A 14,707-nucleotide genomic window follows, 5' to 3' on the forward strand; every position below is an offset into this window, starting at 1 on the left:
ATTTTTTAAATTTGTTATGGTTTAAAAATTATTAAAAATAAACTTTCAGTAACACAAATTAAAATATAATTAATTTAATTTTTGTAATTATAACTATATTATATACTGTATATATTTATCTTTTATCTATGTAATATTCTATTAAAAGTTAAAATACAATTTTAGTAAATTTAATAATAATTAACAATATATATACTGTATATGAAATTATTTAAAAATTTTATATTAATTTTCTATATTTAAAATATTATGTTTTCAATTAGGTACTTAACCTAATCTAACTTAAGCAAACCTTTTGACGGCATTTGACGGGCATTTAACCCAAAACCGTCACAAATTAATACTTAATCATTGATTTTATTAGAAATCTATTTCTTACTGACGTCATTGATTGTTAACGCAATCACTATGACAACAACAACAACAACAATAACAAACAAAACGTCAGAAATTTTGACAACTTAAATTTTGAGATGAAAAAAAAATCTATTTATTCAGAAATAACGTCAAAATTATTTTATATAAAAAAAAAATTATAAAAGTATTGAAAAATATTTAATTTATAAAATACTGTAAATCTATTAATTTTTTTTTTAAATGTTTTTAAGAACATTTTTTAATTATATATTTTTTTCTAATTACAATTTTGTTAAAAATTATTTTATTTATTTTTTTCTAATTTTAAAAAAAAAAAATATTTTAATTTAATATATTTCTTTAGATAAATAAACGTTTATTATAAAATTTTTTTCTGTTTATTTAAGATAAGATCTATTTTAGTAATAATATATTAAAATATATATTTATTTTTAAATTTATATCAAACATGTTTAAAAATTTTTAATAATATTTTATAGTACAAAATAATTAAATCTTCTAAAAATTTTTTCATAAATTATGAAAATCTTATTTATTTTTTTACATATTTAAATCTATTATTTTATTTATTACTTAGCATTAAATTTGAAAATAATAACATTATTTTGTTAAGTTTGACATTGAAATTGTATTAATTTATATATATATTTAGTTATAAACTGTATATAATATAATATATATTTGTATTTTCTATTCTCTAAAAAAATATTAAATATTAATTTAAAACTAAATTTTTATTTAATTTAGATATTAAATTTAAATATTATATATATATATATTTACACTGTTTCAACTAATTCATGCATTAATAACTAATGGAAAATATTTTTATTTTATTTTTTTTATAAAAATTAATCTCTTAAAAGAAAATTTTTATTATTATATGTTTTTATACTTATCATAACATTATTATTAATATTATTATTACGAATAAAATATTGTTATAATAAAAATGATTGAATTTAAAAATAGAAATCATTTTATTTAATAATAATAATAACAAAATAATTTTTATATTATAACTATTGTATAAAATTCATTTTAAAATAAAAACAAGTTTAATATGAATTTTATATAAACAAATAATTCAAACAATTTACTTATCAAATCCTATATAAATTATTATAATATTTTTATTGTTTGTTTAAATATATATTATGTTTGCATTGCATTTGAAGTCAACGCTTGAAATTTAAATTGAATTTTTAAAAAAATAATAATTTTTGTTGTTGTTGATTTATTGCTATATTAAAAGTCAATGAGTTAATATGAAAATCTAATTTAATTTTTATTTATCGAAAAAAATAAATAAATAAAATAATATCATATATATATATTTGTATGGAAATGTCAAATATATACTAAATTTAATATATAATATAAATTTTATAGATATAAATAGTTTATATCATAAACTATTAAAACTATATATTAAAGAAATTTATTATTTTATACTAAATTGTATTTTTATAAAAAAAAAGACAAATATTTACTCTAATTTTATTAATTATCTATTTATAAAAAAAACTATTAAAAAATATTATTATTATAATGAAAATTATTTAATAATAATAATATATATATATATATTTCTAATTATAATTATATTACATTTTTATGTTAAATTTTTTAAAATTTATTTACATTGATACTTGGTACTATGTATTTAGTTATTTAATAACAATGCTATTATATATATATATATATATTATTATTATTAAATAATTTGCATTATAATAATAATATTTTAGTTTTTTTTACTAAACTTTATAATCTGTATATACCAGGCGATATCACGATTATTATACGGTCCCTTACTTAAAAACATAATTACTGACCAAGATAAAAAACAAAAAAAATTATAATACACAAATTTAATAACCTTTTTTTTATATAATATTAAATAAAATATACCACTTAATTAAAATTAATATGTAACAGTGTATTTGAGCTAGATGAAATATATTATAATAAACAAAAATCACTATACTGATAACCAGTGGTATATACAGTATATATATCTATATAATACTTATTTAATATGTAAATGTATAGTAATGTTGCACATGTGTATCACATATAATATCTATTAATAATCATTATTATTTTAATATATATATACTGTAAAGTTATAAATATATATATATAAGTTAATATCTATATTATAAATTCTAAACTAGGTATTAATTTATATTTATATATATATATATACATATATATATATATATATATATGGAAATTATAATAAAATATTCAACAACAAAAATTTATTAAGTGCTTAAATCTAAAATAATATAATTATATCGATTTAATAATAATTGTGTAATAATAATAATAATAATCTACTTATAAGTTATAATTAATTAGATATTTATACAAAAATTTTTATCATATATTTCCAAATGCTATGTAATAGTATCAGGATAATAGATTAATGTTTCAATTAAATAGCACATAATAAAACTTAAATAAATATATAAATAAATATTTTTAAATTAAAATATTGTTTTAATTAAATATAAATTTCAATCAATTTTCTATATAATATCCACAAAAAACATTTTTGTGATCATCTGAACCGTATTAATCAACATCAAATAATAATAATATTAAATACAATAATAATTTTATGAATACCTAATAATAATTAATTAAAAATAATAATAACTTAATTATTATAAAAATTTTATTATATAAACATTATAATTTATATAATAATAATAATAATAAACTTATAAATAATCATTTTTTTTATATATTAATGATATAAAACATAGTTATAATTATATTATTGTTATAATTAATAAAATTGATTAATAATTTATAACTATATTAATAATTTGTTATATTTTTATTCAAACTATTATTTACAATATATATATATATAAATATTTTTTTTTGTAAATTAATATAATAATAATAATAAAACTAATAATATTTAATATTAATTCACAATTTTAAAAAATATGTAATAATAATAATAATAATAATAATTTTATTTTGTTTATAATTATACTAAACTTAATGTTATATAAATATTTTACTAAAAAATTTAAAAATTTAAAAAATGCTTTTTAAATATCTATTTATAATTTACGGCATCAATAGCCGCCACAAAAGTGTTGACCGTTTTTTTACTGGACTCATGTACTCAGTATTTGCCGTCTATTTTATCGGCGCTATTGTACCGCTATTGCCGACCACAACCATCAACACTGGCCACCAAAACACCGAAACTGTGAATACATTTTGGTTTAAATTAAACAAATTGTTTGTATTATTATCGCTGATTCCACTATTAGTTAGCTATATATTAGTTCAAAAAAATTATCGACAAATATTTGAAATCTATGATGAATTATATGAATTGAATAATAATACTAATAATACTAATAATAATAATACTAATACTAATACTAATACTAATAATACTACTACTAATAATAATACTAACAATAATACTAATAATAATACTAATAATACTACTACTAATAATAATACTACTAATAATAATACTACTAATAATAATACTACTAATAATAATACTACTACTAATAATAATAATACAAATAATTATATTAATAAAAATTTCTCAACAATTTGCTATCTATTAGTACAACTAATAATCAGTTTAATGAAGTTTATCTATATTACTGGCGATCAGGTATTTGATAATTATTATCAAATATATCCATCACTACTACTATTCAGACATCACTGTCCAATAGCTATCGTATACCTAAACGGCTGGTATCTGGCCATACAATACCTATACTATCGGCTAAACTTAGATTATTATCGATGTTTACACCGAAAAAATCAATTACTTATCAATCAGTTTATTAGATATAATAAATCGATTAATATTTATGAAAAATATCAATTAAAATCAATACAAAAATCATTTCAAATTGATAGCAAAAATATGAGATTTATATCTAAAACCGTAAATCTAATAATTTGGTTACAATTGTTAATAATGTATATATGTTTTAGTTATTTTATACAAATAATTAATATAAATAATACCAATAATAATAATAATACAAATAATAATCAGTTATCCTATTATGTATTTCTAGTCTATTTATTTATCAATTTATTGTATACATTATATATACAATTAATTGTTTGGTATAAAAGTGGTATCAAACAAATTGTTATTGATAATTTAATCAAAATTACAAGTTAGTTAATTATTATTTTTATTAAAAAAAAAATGTTTTAAAACTAAATATATTTAAATAGTTTAAAAATAGTATTTAATAATTTAATATATATAAATAATGTATGTATATATTTATATATAACTTATATATTGTAAATGTAAGTTATTATTAAAATATTGTATATTATATATAATATATTTAAATATAAATTAATGTTAATTAAATAAATGTTAAATATAAAAATAAATAAAAATTAAATATTATTATTAATTTATAAATATGTGTTATTAAATTTTATTTATCTATTGAAAGATAAAATCATTCAATTTAAATAAAATAATTAATATTATGATTTGGTAATTCAAAAAAAAAATCTATAAATTATTTAAATATTAATTAATTATAAAAATTATATACAACTATAGATCTTATTATAATTATTTATATAATAGTTATGTTATAAATAATAATTATTTTATTAAATAAATATTGATTGTAAATTTTTTAAATATAAAATTTTCTATAATAATGTATTAACTATAACTATATTATATTATATTATATTATATCTATAAAAACTATATTAATTATTATAACATTATTTTTTTAGGTAAATTATATAAACAGTATTTAGACAAATGAGGCTAAAGTGAACATTAATTGACCGCAAATATAATAGTATTGAAATAATTCAAAACTATTTATTGGAAACAAATCGTAACAATAGATACCAATTGTTGGTCCCGACAGTCGCTCGACATATATAAGCAATTTTAGGCGCATTTGTATATACATTGTCTGATGTCTGGCCAGATAACTGTATAATTAATTTAATGGTAAATGAGCTGATATACTGATCCAAGTGCTCATTGAGTTTATAGAAAGCGATAATGAATATATTGAGATAAATAAAAATAAATAAGTGATTTTACCAATAATTAAGTTATTTTCATTAAATATATTAAACATTTCAATTAGTATACATGGAGTTGACATAAAATATAATAGAAATGTTAGACTATTGAAAAATCTATTGCAATTCATAACCAATTTAGTAAACCTATTGTGTTTACTGATTACTATTAACAATTTTTTCGGATAAATAGTTTGCCATTTATTTGATCGATAATTTTTAATTATTTTAATAATTCTATCATTTATTTCATTGAATATCATTTTAACTAAACTTGAATAGGAATAACAAATCATAAATGTTGTATTTACTGTACCCATTGAATTGAATATAAATGTTATACTTAATAATAAATTAATAATTATTGTTATTAGCCATCGATAGGTATTGGTATCAAAATCAGTTACCAGTGCCCAGTAATACACATAAATATAGACAGTATTGCATACCAACAAAGTTAAATACGACATATATGTTAGATATATATATAAATTAGATTTAATTTCAATGATAACCGTTTCAATTGTTTTGGTTGTATTGAATGGGGAAATGTTTGACTATTGATTTGCGATAACATATCCCAGTAATATAGAGTATGTTTGTATTCATGATAACTATTTAGACAAAATCCTAAAGTTATGCCAAACGATCCGATACTCATAAGCAATGGAAATAGGAATGTTGTATCCAATAGATAGGATGGATCACCCAATAGATCCCTAACCCATAGCTATAGACATATTAAGCATTATATAATAAAAATTAAATTACAAAAAAAATATTTACAATCTTTATTACTTCATTGATTAGACTTATTGTTGTAAATTTGATGCCATTAATCAAAATCAATAGCTGTCACAACAGTACCAAAACTATACGTTTATTAGACAACTGTCCCCTTAGATAGTCGTCTATTGAATCATAAATAGTTATATAGTATTTGTTACGAATTTTATTGCATATATTGATCACTGAATCAAATGATTGATAACTTTTATAAATCTTTTTCATTGATCTGATTATTGATGACATAATTTAAATATAGTTATATTATACAATTTATTTATTATAATAATTATTTTATTTCAATTTAGTTCATTGAATATTATTTTAACTATACTTGAATAGGAATAATAAAACATAAATATTGAAATAATTGTACCCTATGATATAAATATAAATATTATACTTAATAATAGATTTATAATTATTGTTATTAGCCAACGATAGGTATTGGTATAAAAAAATCAGTTACCAGTGCCCAGTAATACACATAAATATAGACAGTATTGCATACCAACAAAGTTAAATACGACATATATGTTAGATATATATAAATTAGATTTAATTTCAATGATAACCGTTTCAATTGTTTCGGTTGTATTGGATGTTGTAGTGTTTGACTATTGATTTGCGATAACATATCCCAGTAATACAGTGTATGTCTGTATTCATGATAACTACTTAAACAAAATCCTAAAGTTATGCCAAACGATGCGATACTCATAAGCGATGGAAATAGAAATGTTGTATCAATCAGATAGGATGGATCTCCCAATAGATCCCTAACCCATAGCTATAGACATATTAAACAATATACTAAAAATTAAATTACATAAAAAAAATTTACAAACTTTATTACTTTATTGATTAGACCTATTGTTGTAAATTTAATACCATTAATCAAAACCAATATATGTGACAACAGTACCAATACTATACGTTTAGTAGACAACTGTCCCCTTAGATAGTCGTCTATTGATTCATAAATAGTTATTTAGTATTTGTTACGAATTTTATCGGATATAATGATTACTGATTCAAATGATTGATAACTTTTATAAATCTTTATCATTGATCTGATTATTGATGACATAATTCAAATAAAATTATATTTAAAATATAGTTTAATTATACTATTTATTTTTTAATACTATTTATTTAATTAATTTTATAATTAATTTGTTAACTAGATTTATATAAAAAAATATAATTAAATATTTTATTAAGAAATTACTTTTTATGGTAAAATTATATTAAATAACTATTATTTAAACTTTAATATTTAAAAACTTAATTTATATCTATATTAATTTATAATCAAATATATTTTTTAAATATAATTTTATACTATAAATTAATTATTAATTAAACATATTAGTAAAAGTTAGGTAAAACTTTATGATTATTTTTAAGATAATTTAATTAATAAGTTTTTGTGATATATTTATATATAAAAATATATTTATTAGATTATTATTTTTAAATAACTAATTCATTATACTTTACATAAATGTTAATGTGTTTTTTTTTGTTGTTAATTAATACACGCAAAATATTAATCATAATAATAATATATATATAATGCAATAATATTATTACTATGAAAATAATTTATTATTGCAAAAAAATATGTATTACTTGTATTTATTGATTATTAAAAAATACAAATCTATAAATTATTTAAATAATAATTAATTGCAAAAAAAAATATATTCTAGTATATTCTAGATCTTATTATTATTAATATAATATATATGTTATAAATAATAATTATTTTATAAAAAATAAATATTAATTATTAATTTTTTAAATATAAAATTTTTATAAAATAAATTGAATCTCTATAATAAAACTTATTAGTTATTAGTATATTTATATTATATAGTATTATAAATTAAATTATTTAAATTCTAATTTATGTATTTATTTTAACTTAATTAATTAAATCAAATAAAATTATAGATAAAATTATCTAGTAAATAAATAATTTATTATTTTAGCAAATAGTAATTTTTTAATAATAATAATAATAATAAATAAATAATAATATATAATCGTTTTATATTAGATATAAAATATGCTTATATAGTGTAATATAAATATACAATTAAATTTTATTAGTAATTTATTTTTAATTATTAATATATAATACACTATACTATTTAATATTTTTTTTATATAATAAATCAATTTATCTATAAATATGAATAAGTAATATAATATAATATTTATATTTAGTAGTTTTTAATAACTAAACTTTATATATAAAAAAATATATATTATTACACATTAAATAATTAAGTTATTTTTAACAGTTATTATTAAAATATTTTTTTTGTTATCTAATATAAGCCTATATTAATAACAATATATGATATTTATATATATATATACATACTTGTGTTAAAATTTATATCATATATATATATATATATATATATATGTTTAAACATTCAAACTCTCAACAAAATAAGATTTTAGACTACAACAAAAATAAATCGTATAAAGATTTTAAAACATATTTATTTATAAAATTTATATAAATTTATATATAAATAATGACAATCTTATTAATTTTTTTTTTGTATATTTAAATTTAATTACTAAATTTTTATACAATATTATTATAAATTTACACTATTTTATTTGTTACTTATCATTAAAATTGTAAAATAATAACATTATTATATTTATATATATATTAGTATTTTATGTGTCTATTCAGTTAAACTTAAATATTTTTTTCTAAAAAAAATCTTAAATATTAATTTAAAACTAAATTTTTAGTTTATTTTGATATTAAATTAATATATATAGTATTGTATATATAATTATTTCATGCATTCATAACTAATGGAAAATGTTTTTATTTTATTTTTTTAATAAAAAAATTAATCTCTTAAAAGAAAATTTTCATTATTATATATTTTTTATACTTTACATAAAATATTATTATTATTATTATTATTTTACGACAAAAATATATATTTTTTAATAATAAAAATCATTTTATTAAATAATAAATAATCATTTTATTAAATAATAAATAATCATTTTATTAAATAATAAATAATCATTTTATTAAATAATAAATAATCATTTTATATAATAATAATAAAAATCTTTAATTACATATTAATTATAATTATAATTAATTAATTATTAGAAAACGGATGTATGTATAGATTATAATAATAATGATAATTTATTTTTTTGTTGTTATTATTATAATAAAAATTAATTATTAATTAATTAATTAATTAGTAATAATTATTTATTTTTTTTCAGTAACTTTGTGAGGCATCGATTGGTGTCTATATTGAACTCAAACGTAAATTTATTGTTACAAAAATAATAATAAAATAAATAATTAATAAATAAAATTCAAATCAAACAAATAAATTCATTTAATATAATTATTATTAATATATTACAAATAATTAAAAAAAAAATATTGTATAAACTATTTGATACCTATAATTATTTTAGTGTTATTTAATAGTTATTAAAAAATTACACATTAATTAACTAACTTTTATTTTTTTTTTGTATTTAATTAGTAAATGTAATAAAATAAAAAAAAATAAGATATTTTACAACAACAAAAAAAAATCTGTTTTTTTTAAATCAATACTATTAATAACAACTTATGTTTTTTTTAATTAATTATTTAATTAGTCAAACAAACAAACAAATTAATAAAAATGTCCTCAAATGAGAGCACCGGCGGCGCTGACGACGCGGCCACCGGAGGTCTCGGCGATTACATGAAGACTACAACCACGCAAATCAAAGGCACGGATCCCGAAAATGTTAGACAACTGTGTCTACGAATGTGTCGCCAGTTTGTTGGCGGTATTTGGTCGACAACTTCGGTCCAATCGGTCGACAACAATATTCTGGTCAAACGATTGACCGGCGGTCTGACCAACAAAATCTATTTGTGCCAATTGTTGGCCAACAACGATGACTTAGCCGATGATACCGACTGTCCAACTAAACTGGTTATACGTTTGAATGCTAAACGATTTTGTATAGGCCATCACCAGGATGTCCACAAAGACTATATTATGGCCCCATTGTTAGGCCAGTTAGGTTTGGGACCGAAAATCTACGGGATATGCCCTGAGGGTCAAGTGTTGCAATACTATCCGGTAATTGTACTGTATATACAGTATATACTCTATATATACTGTATATAATATATACAGTATATATTCTATATATACTGTATATATACTGTATATATACTGTATATATACTGTATATATACTGTATATATATACTGTATATATACTGTATATATACTGTATATATATAATAGCATTATTACAAAAATTATTGATCTAAATAATACATATCTAACCGTTAAAAAAAATTAATTATGACCCAGCTTAAATATGACAAAAAATTAATTAATTATTTATTTATGTTATATTCAATGTTATATACACTATATATATATAAATAGTATTTTTTAATAATTTATTGAATAAATTATCTTTTTTTTATGTTTACTCTAATGGTATGTATGAAAAGCACCGACATTTCACTGAAAATGATATGACAGACAAGCAATTGGTGGGAAAGTTAGCTAAAATGTTGGCACAGTTTCACCAATTGGATGCACCCATTAGTAAACATAGCGATTGGATACTTGACTTTTGTACGGATGGTTTGGCTAAACTAGTGGACAGGGAGTCTGAACTGATAGAAAAGTTCAATGAATATAATTGTCTAAACTTTCAATCAATTGATTTAAAATTGGAGATGAATTGGCTGATTGAGTCATTGGAAACCTATATGTCCTCTCATACTACTGGTGTCGACACCGACACCGACACCGACACCACCACTGCTGACAGGTTTGTCTTAACCCATGCAGACTTCCGATGCGGAAACATATGGGTAACCAATGATAGCACAGGTAGTCTATTGTTAAGCGATTTTGATCACTCATCCTATGGCAGTCGTGGTCTGGATTTAGGTCTACTATTCAGTGAGTTTGTCCGTAAATCGCCGATAGATTTTCCCGATGATCAACTAATGCGCCGATTTATTGCCGACTATATCGGCGAAAGTGGTCGACTTTGCGACGGCGACGTCGGCGACGGCAATGATGACCAAAAGTGGTCAAAACGATCGGTCAATTCAGTGGATTCGGTGCTAAATGAATGCAAATTTTTCATAATAGCCTATCATTTGATTGTTATGTTTATCATTATTATGAGCGACAATGAGGTGCCGTTAGACGAAAAAACTTCATATGTATGTATAGATGTTATAATTAAAATAATAAAAATTTAATTTGTTTTTATAAAAAAATAATTATTATTTTATAAATTAATTAATAATTAATTTATTTTAAAAATTTAATTGCAGGCAATTTGTGATGCATCTATTGGTATCTATATTGAACTAAAACGTAAATTTATTGCCCATAAAAAATAAATAATTAATTAATTTTAATTAATAGTAATTAATTTTAAAATATTACAAAAATTATAAAAATATAATTTTAAATGTTGTAGTTTTAATATATGTTTTTTTATAATTGTAATTGTGTTTCTATTATAATTTAATTATTAAAGTTATTATTATTATTATTATTAGCAAATAATTATTATTTAATTAATAAATTTTCATGAATTTAAAGAATTAATTATTTTTTTCATATTCATATAATATTATTATAAATTAAATAAATTAAGCAATAATTTGTGAATATTTTTTTTGAATACTAAGCATAGCTGTTATAATAATAATAATAATTTAATTTAATTTTTAAAAAATATTATTATTATATAAATTATTTAATTATTATTATTATTGATAAATATTTTATTGCAGTCAATTTGCGACACATCTATTGGCATTTATATTGAACTATTGAACTATAAATTTATTTTACAATACAAAATTAATTAATTGTTAAATAATTTTTTTTTTAAATATTAATAATATCAGTATTTAAGTATAACTAACCACTTGAACATTGGATTGTAAATAAAATAAAAAATATATCAATAAATAGTTAAACACTCGTAAATCATTTTAATCTTAAGAAAAAAATGTATAATAATATTTATAAAATAAATACAAATATTTAATGTTTATTTATTTTTTTATGAAACAAAATTTAAAAAATTACATTTAAGTAATTAGTAACTAAATTTTTTTTTGTTTATTAATTTTTAATTAAATCAAATTATTAATTATGTTTAATAAAAATATTTATTATTTATTGTTTTTTATTAAAACAACAATTACTATATGCTATTTAATAGTATCAATATTAATAGCATCCATAGATAATGTAATTACAGTATAAGTTATTATAAATGATATTTTTATTTAAAATAAAAAAATTTTGTTTTAAAAAAATTAATTTTTCTTATTATAAACTATTTTATTAGTTATCACAAAATATCACTAATAATAATAATAATAATAACAGTATTATATACATATGTGGTGGCGATACTGTAGATAAGGCATATCTACAACAATGTTGGAAATATAATAATAATAATAATAATTTTATTGATAATAATGGTTCGGGTAATAATAATAATAATTGGTTACCCATAAAATCCCTGTCCATTGGACGCGACCGGTTTGGTTTCATATCATTTGATAGCAAACTCTATGCTATTGGCGGACATAATGTATTGAAATATATATATATTTTATTTAATTATTTTTTTTAATAAACCAAATAATTAACATAATTTTTTTTATACATTTTAATAAAATGCTGATTAAATTAAAATAAATATCTAAATAAATAACAGATTTATGGCGAAACAAATACAGTTGAATCATATGATCCGCAAACAAATAGTTGGCAACCAATGAAACCGTTAAATATTATGAGAGAGTATTTATTTTTAAAAATAAAATAAAATATTTATATTTTAAATAACTTAAATTAATTGAATAATTTTTTAGCAATTTTATTAATATTATATATCTAAAAAAAATATTGTAAATTTATTAATTAATTTTTTATATATATATAAAAAATTAATTTTCTTTATTAGAGTCTCAAACGCGGCTGTAATTAACAATACTATTGTTGTTTGCGGCGGTTATGTCTCTAAATCGGGTAATTATTTTTAATAATAATTATTTTATTTTATTTTTAAAAAATAATTATAAAATTTATTAAATTAATTAAATTATAAATTAAAAATAAATTTTTAAATACAAATTTTTTTTTGTTTTGATAGACGAATATTTAAATAGTTGCGAACATTATTCTATAGAAACTAATGACTGGTATTTTGGTTCAAATTTAAGCGAAAATAAGACAGATTTGGCACTTGTTGTACACAATGGACTTGTGTTGTATGCTATAGGAGGCTATCATCCGACTACTGGTGCCATGAATACAGTGGAAAGGTATGATTTGGTTAGTCGACAGTGGAAACCGATGGCCAGTATGCATACTAAGAGGTTAGGGATTAATAATTAAAAATATTTTTTTAATACACTTATCGATTATGCGGTTTCATACGGTATATACATAATAGATATTCAATGGGTTGTACAGTATTTATGGACAAAATATATGTTTGCGGCGGCGGTGGCGGTGGCGGTCATAATACATGTGAAACATACGATCCCATTGCTAACCAATGGACACCAATTGGTAGTTATTATTATTATTTAAATTATTAAATATATGATAAAAACTAATAATAAGATTTATATAACTTTTTTTAAAAAAAATTAATTAATAATTTTTTAGGTTCAATGATTGAAAAGCGCATTGAATTTCGTCTAGTTGTCCATGGTGATAATCAATTATTATATGCACTAGGTGGTTTTCCATGTAATATTATATAACTATATTTTATTTTTTAATTAATTAAAAAAAAATATTTAATGTATTTTTGTTGTTGTTGTTTATGATTTTTATTTTATTTTTTTTTTTTTGGTTAGATTTAAATTCAATTGAATTATATGATTATCGTAGCAATCAATGGCATACAAGTAGCCAAACATTACCGTATGAATTGTTTGCATTTGGGGTAAATACTAGTATATATATTATATACTATAATTATATATATATATATATATATGATTTATTTTTTTATATATAATACTAAACAAAATTTCTAATCAATGATTATTTTATTTATTTATTTTTTTTGATGTTATTTATAGGCAACAACACTATATTATTAGTTTAATTTAAAAAAAAACTAAAAATATTAAAGATATTAAACAAAATAAATATTGTAATACTAATACTATAAAATAAATATCATTGTTATATGATTATTATTATTATTATTATAAAAAAATTATTAATAAATATTAACATATGTTTTTTAATATATATATATATTATAAAATAATTTTTTATAGTGCAATTTAAATATATATATATATATATATATATATATATATATAAATATTATATATGTTTAATAACCAATTAATTAATTAATTT

At 18.0% G+C, this 14,707-nt stretch overlaps 2 protein-coding genes across 2 annotated transcripts; both read left to right on the top strand.

Annotated features, from left to right (window-relative positions):
• The first annotated feature begins 9,893 nt into the window (after nt 1–9,893).
• Nucleotides 9,894–11,694, top strand: LOC128962828 (choline/ethanolamine kinase-like). The gene is made up of 3 exons (XM_054309230.1): nt 9,894–10,397; nt 10,783–11,511; nt 11,626–11,694. The coding sequence occupies exons 1-3, from the start codon at nt 9,948–9,950 to the stop codon at nt 11,692–11,694; spliced, it is 1,248 nt and encodes a 415-aa protein (XP_054165205.1). The 5' UTR covers nt 9,894–9,947.
• A 1,374-nt stretch (nt 11,695–13,068) lies between these two features.
• Nucleotides 13,069–14,439, top strand: LOC128962829 (kelch-like protein 20). The gene is made up of 7 exons (XM_054309231.1): nt 13,069–13,123; nt 13,287–13,351; nt 13,476–13,701; nt 13,779–13,897; nt 13,997–14,080; nt 14,191–14,279; nt 14,419–14,439. The coding sequence occupies exons 1-7, from the start codon at nt 13,098–13,100 to the stop codon at nt 14,437–14,439; spliced, it is 630 nt and encodes a 209-aa protein (XP_054165206.1). The 5' UTR covers nt 13,069–13,097.
• Nucleotides 14,440–14,707: the final 268 nt, after the last annotated feature.

The sequence above is a fragment of the Oppia nitens genome, unplaced genomic scaffold (genome assembly GCF_028296485.1).
Source record: "Oppia nitens isolate AA-2021 unplaced genomic scaffold, nextdenovo-longstitch-racon4-pilon3 scaffold6_pilon_pilon_pilon, whole genome shotgun sequence".
Classification (NCBI taxonomy): Eukaryota; Metazoa; Arthropoda; class Arachnida; order Sarcoptiformes; family Oppiidae; genus Oppia; species Oppia nitens.

Bases quoted from the DNA above. Each gene is read 5' to 3' on its own strand.
- LOC128962829 (XM_054309231.1), top strand. From the start codon at position 13,098: ATGAAACCGTTAAATATTATGAGAGA. The intron at 13,352-13,475 runs GTAATTATTTTT...TTGTTTTGATAG, and splicing joins CGGTTATGTCTCTAAATCGG to ACGAATATTTAAATAGTTGC. The intron at 13,898-13,996 runs GTAGTTATTATT...ATAATTTTTTAG, and splicing joins TAACCAATGGACACCAATTG to GTTCAATGATTGAAAAGCGC.
- LOC128962828 (XM_054309230.1), top strand. From the start codon at position 9,948: ATGTCCTCAAATGAGAGCACCGGCGGCGCTGACGACGCGGCCACCGGA. The intron at 10,398-10,782 runs GTAATTGTACTG...ATGTATGAAAAG, and splicing joins AAGTGTTGCAATACTATCCG to CACCGACATTTCACTGAAAA. The intron at 11,512-11,625 runs GTATGTATAGAT...ATTTAATTGCAG, and splicing joins TAGACGAAAAAACTTCATAT to GCAATTTGTGATGCATCTAT.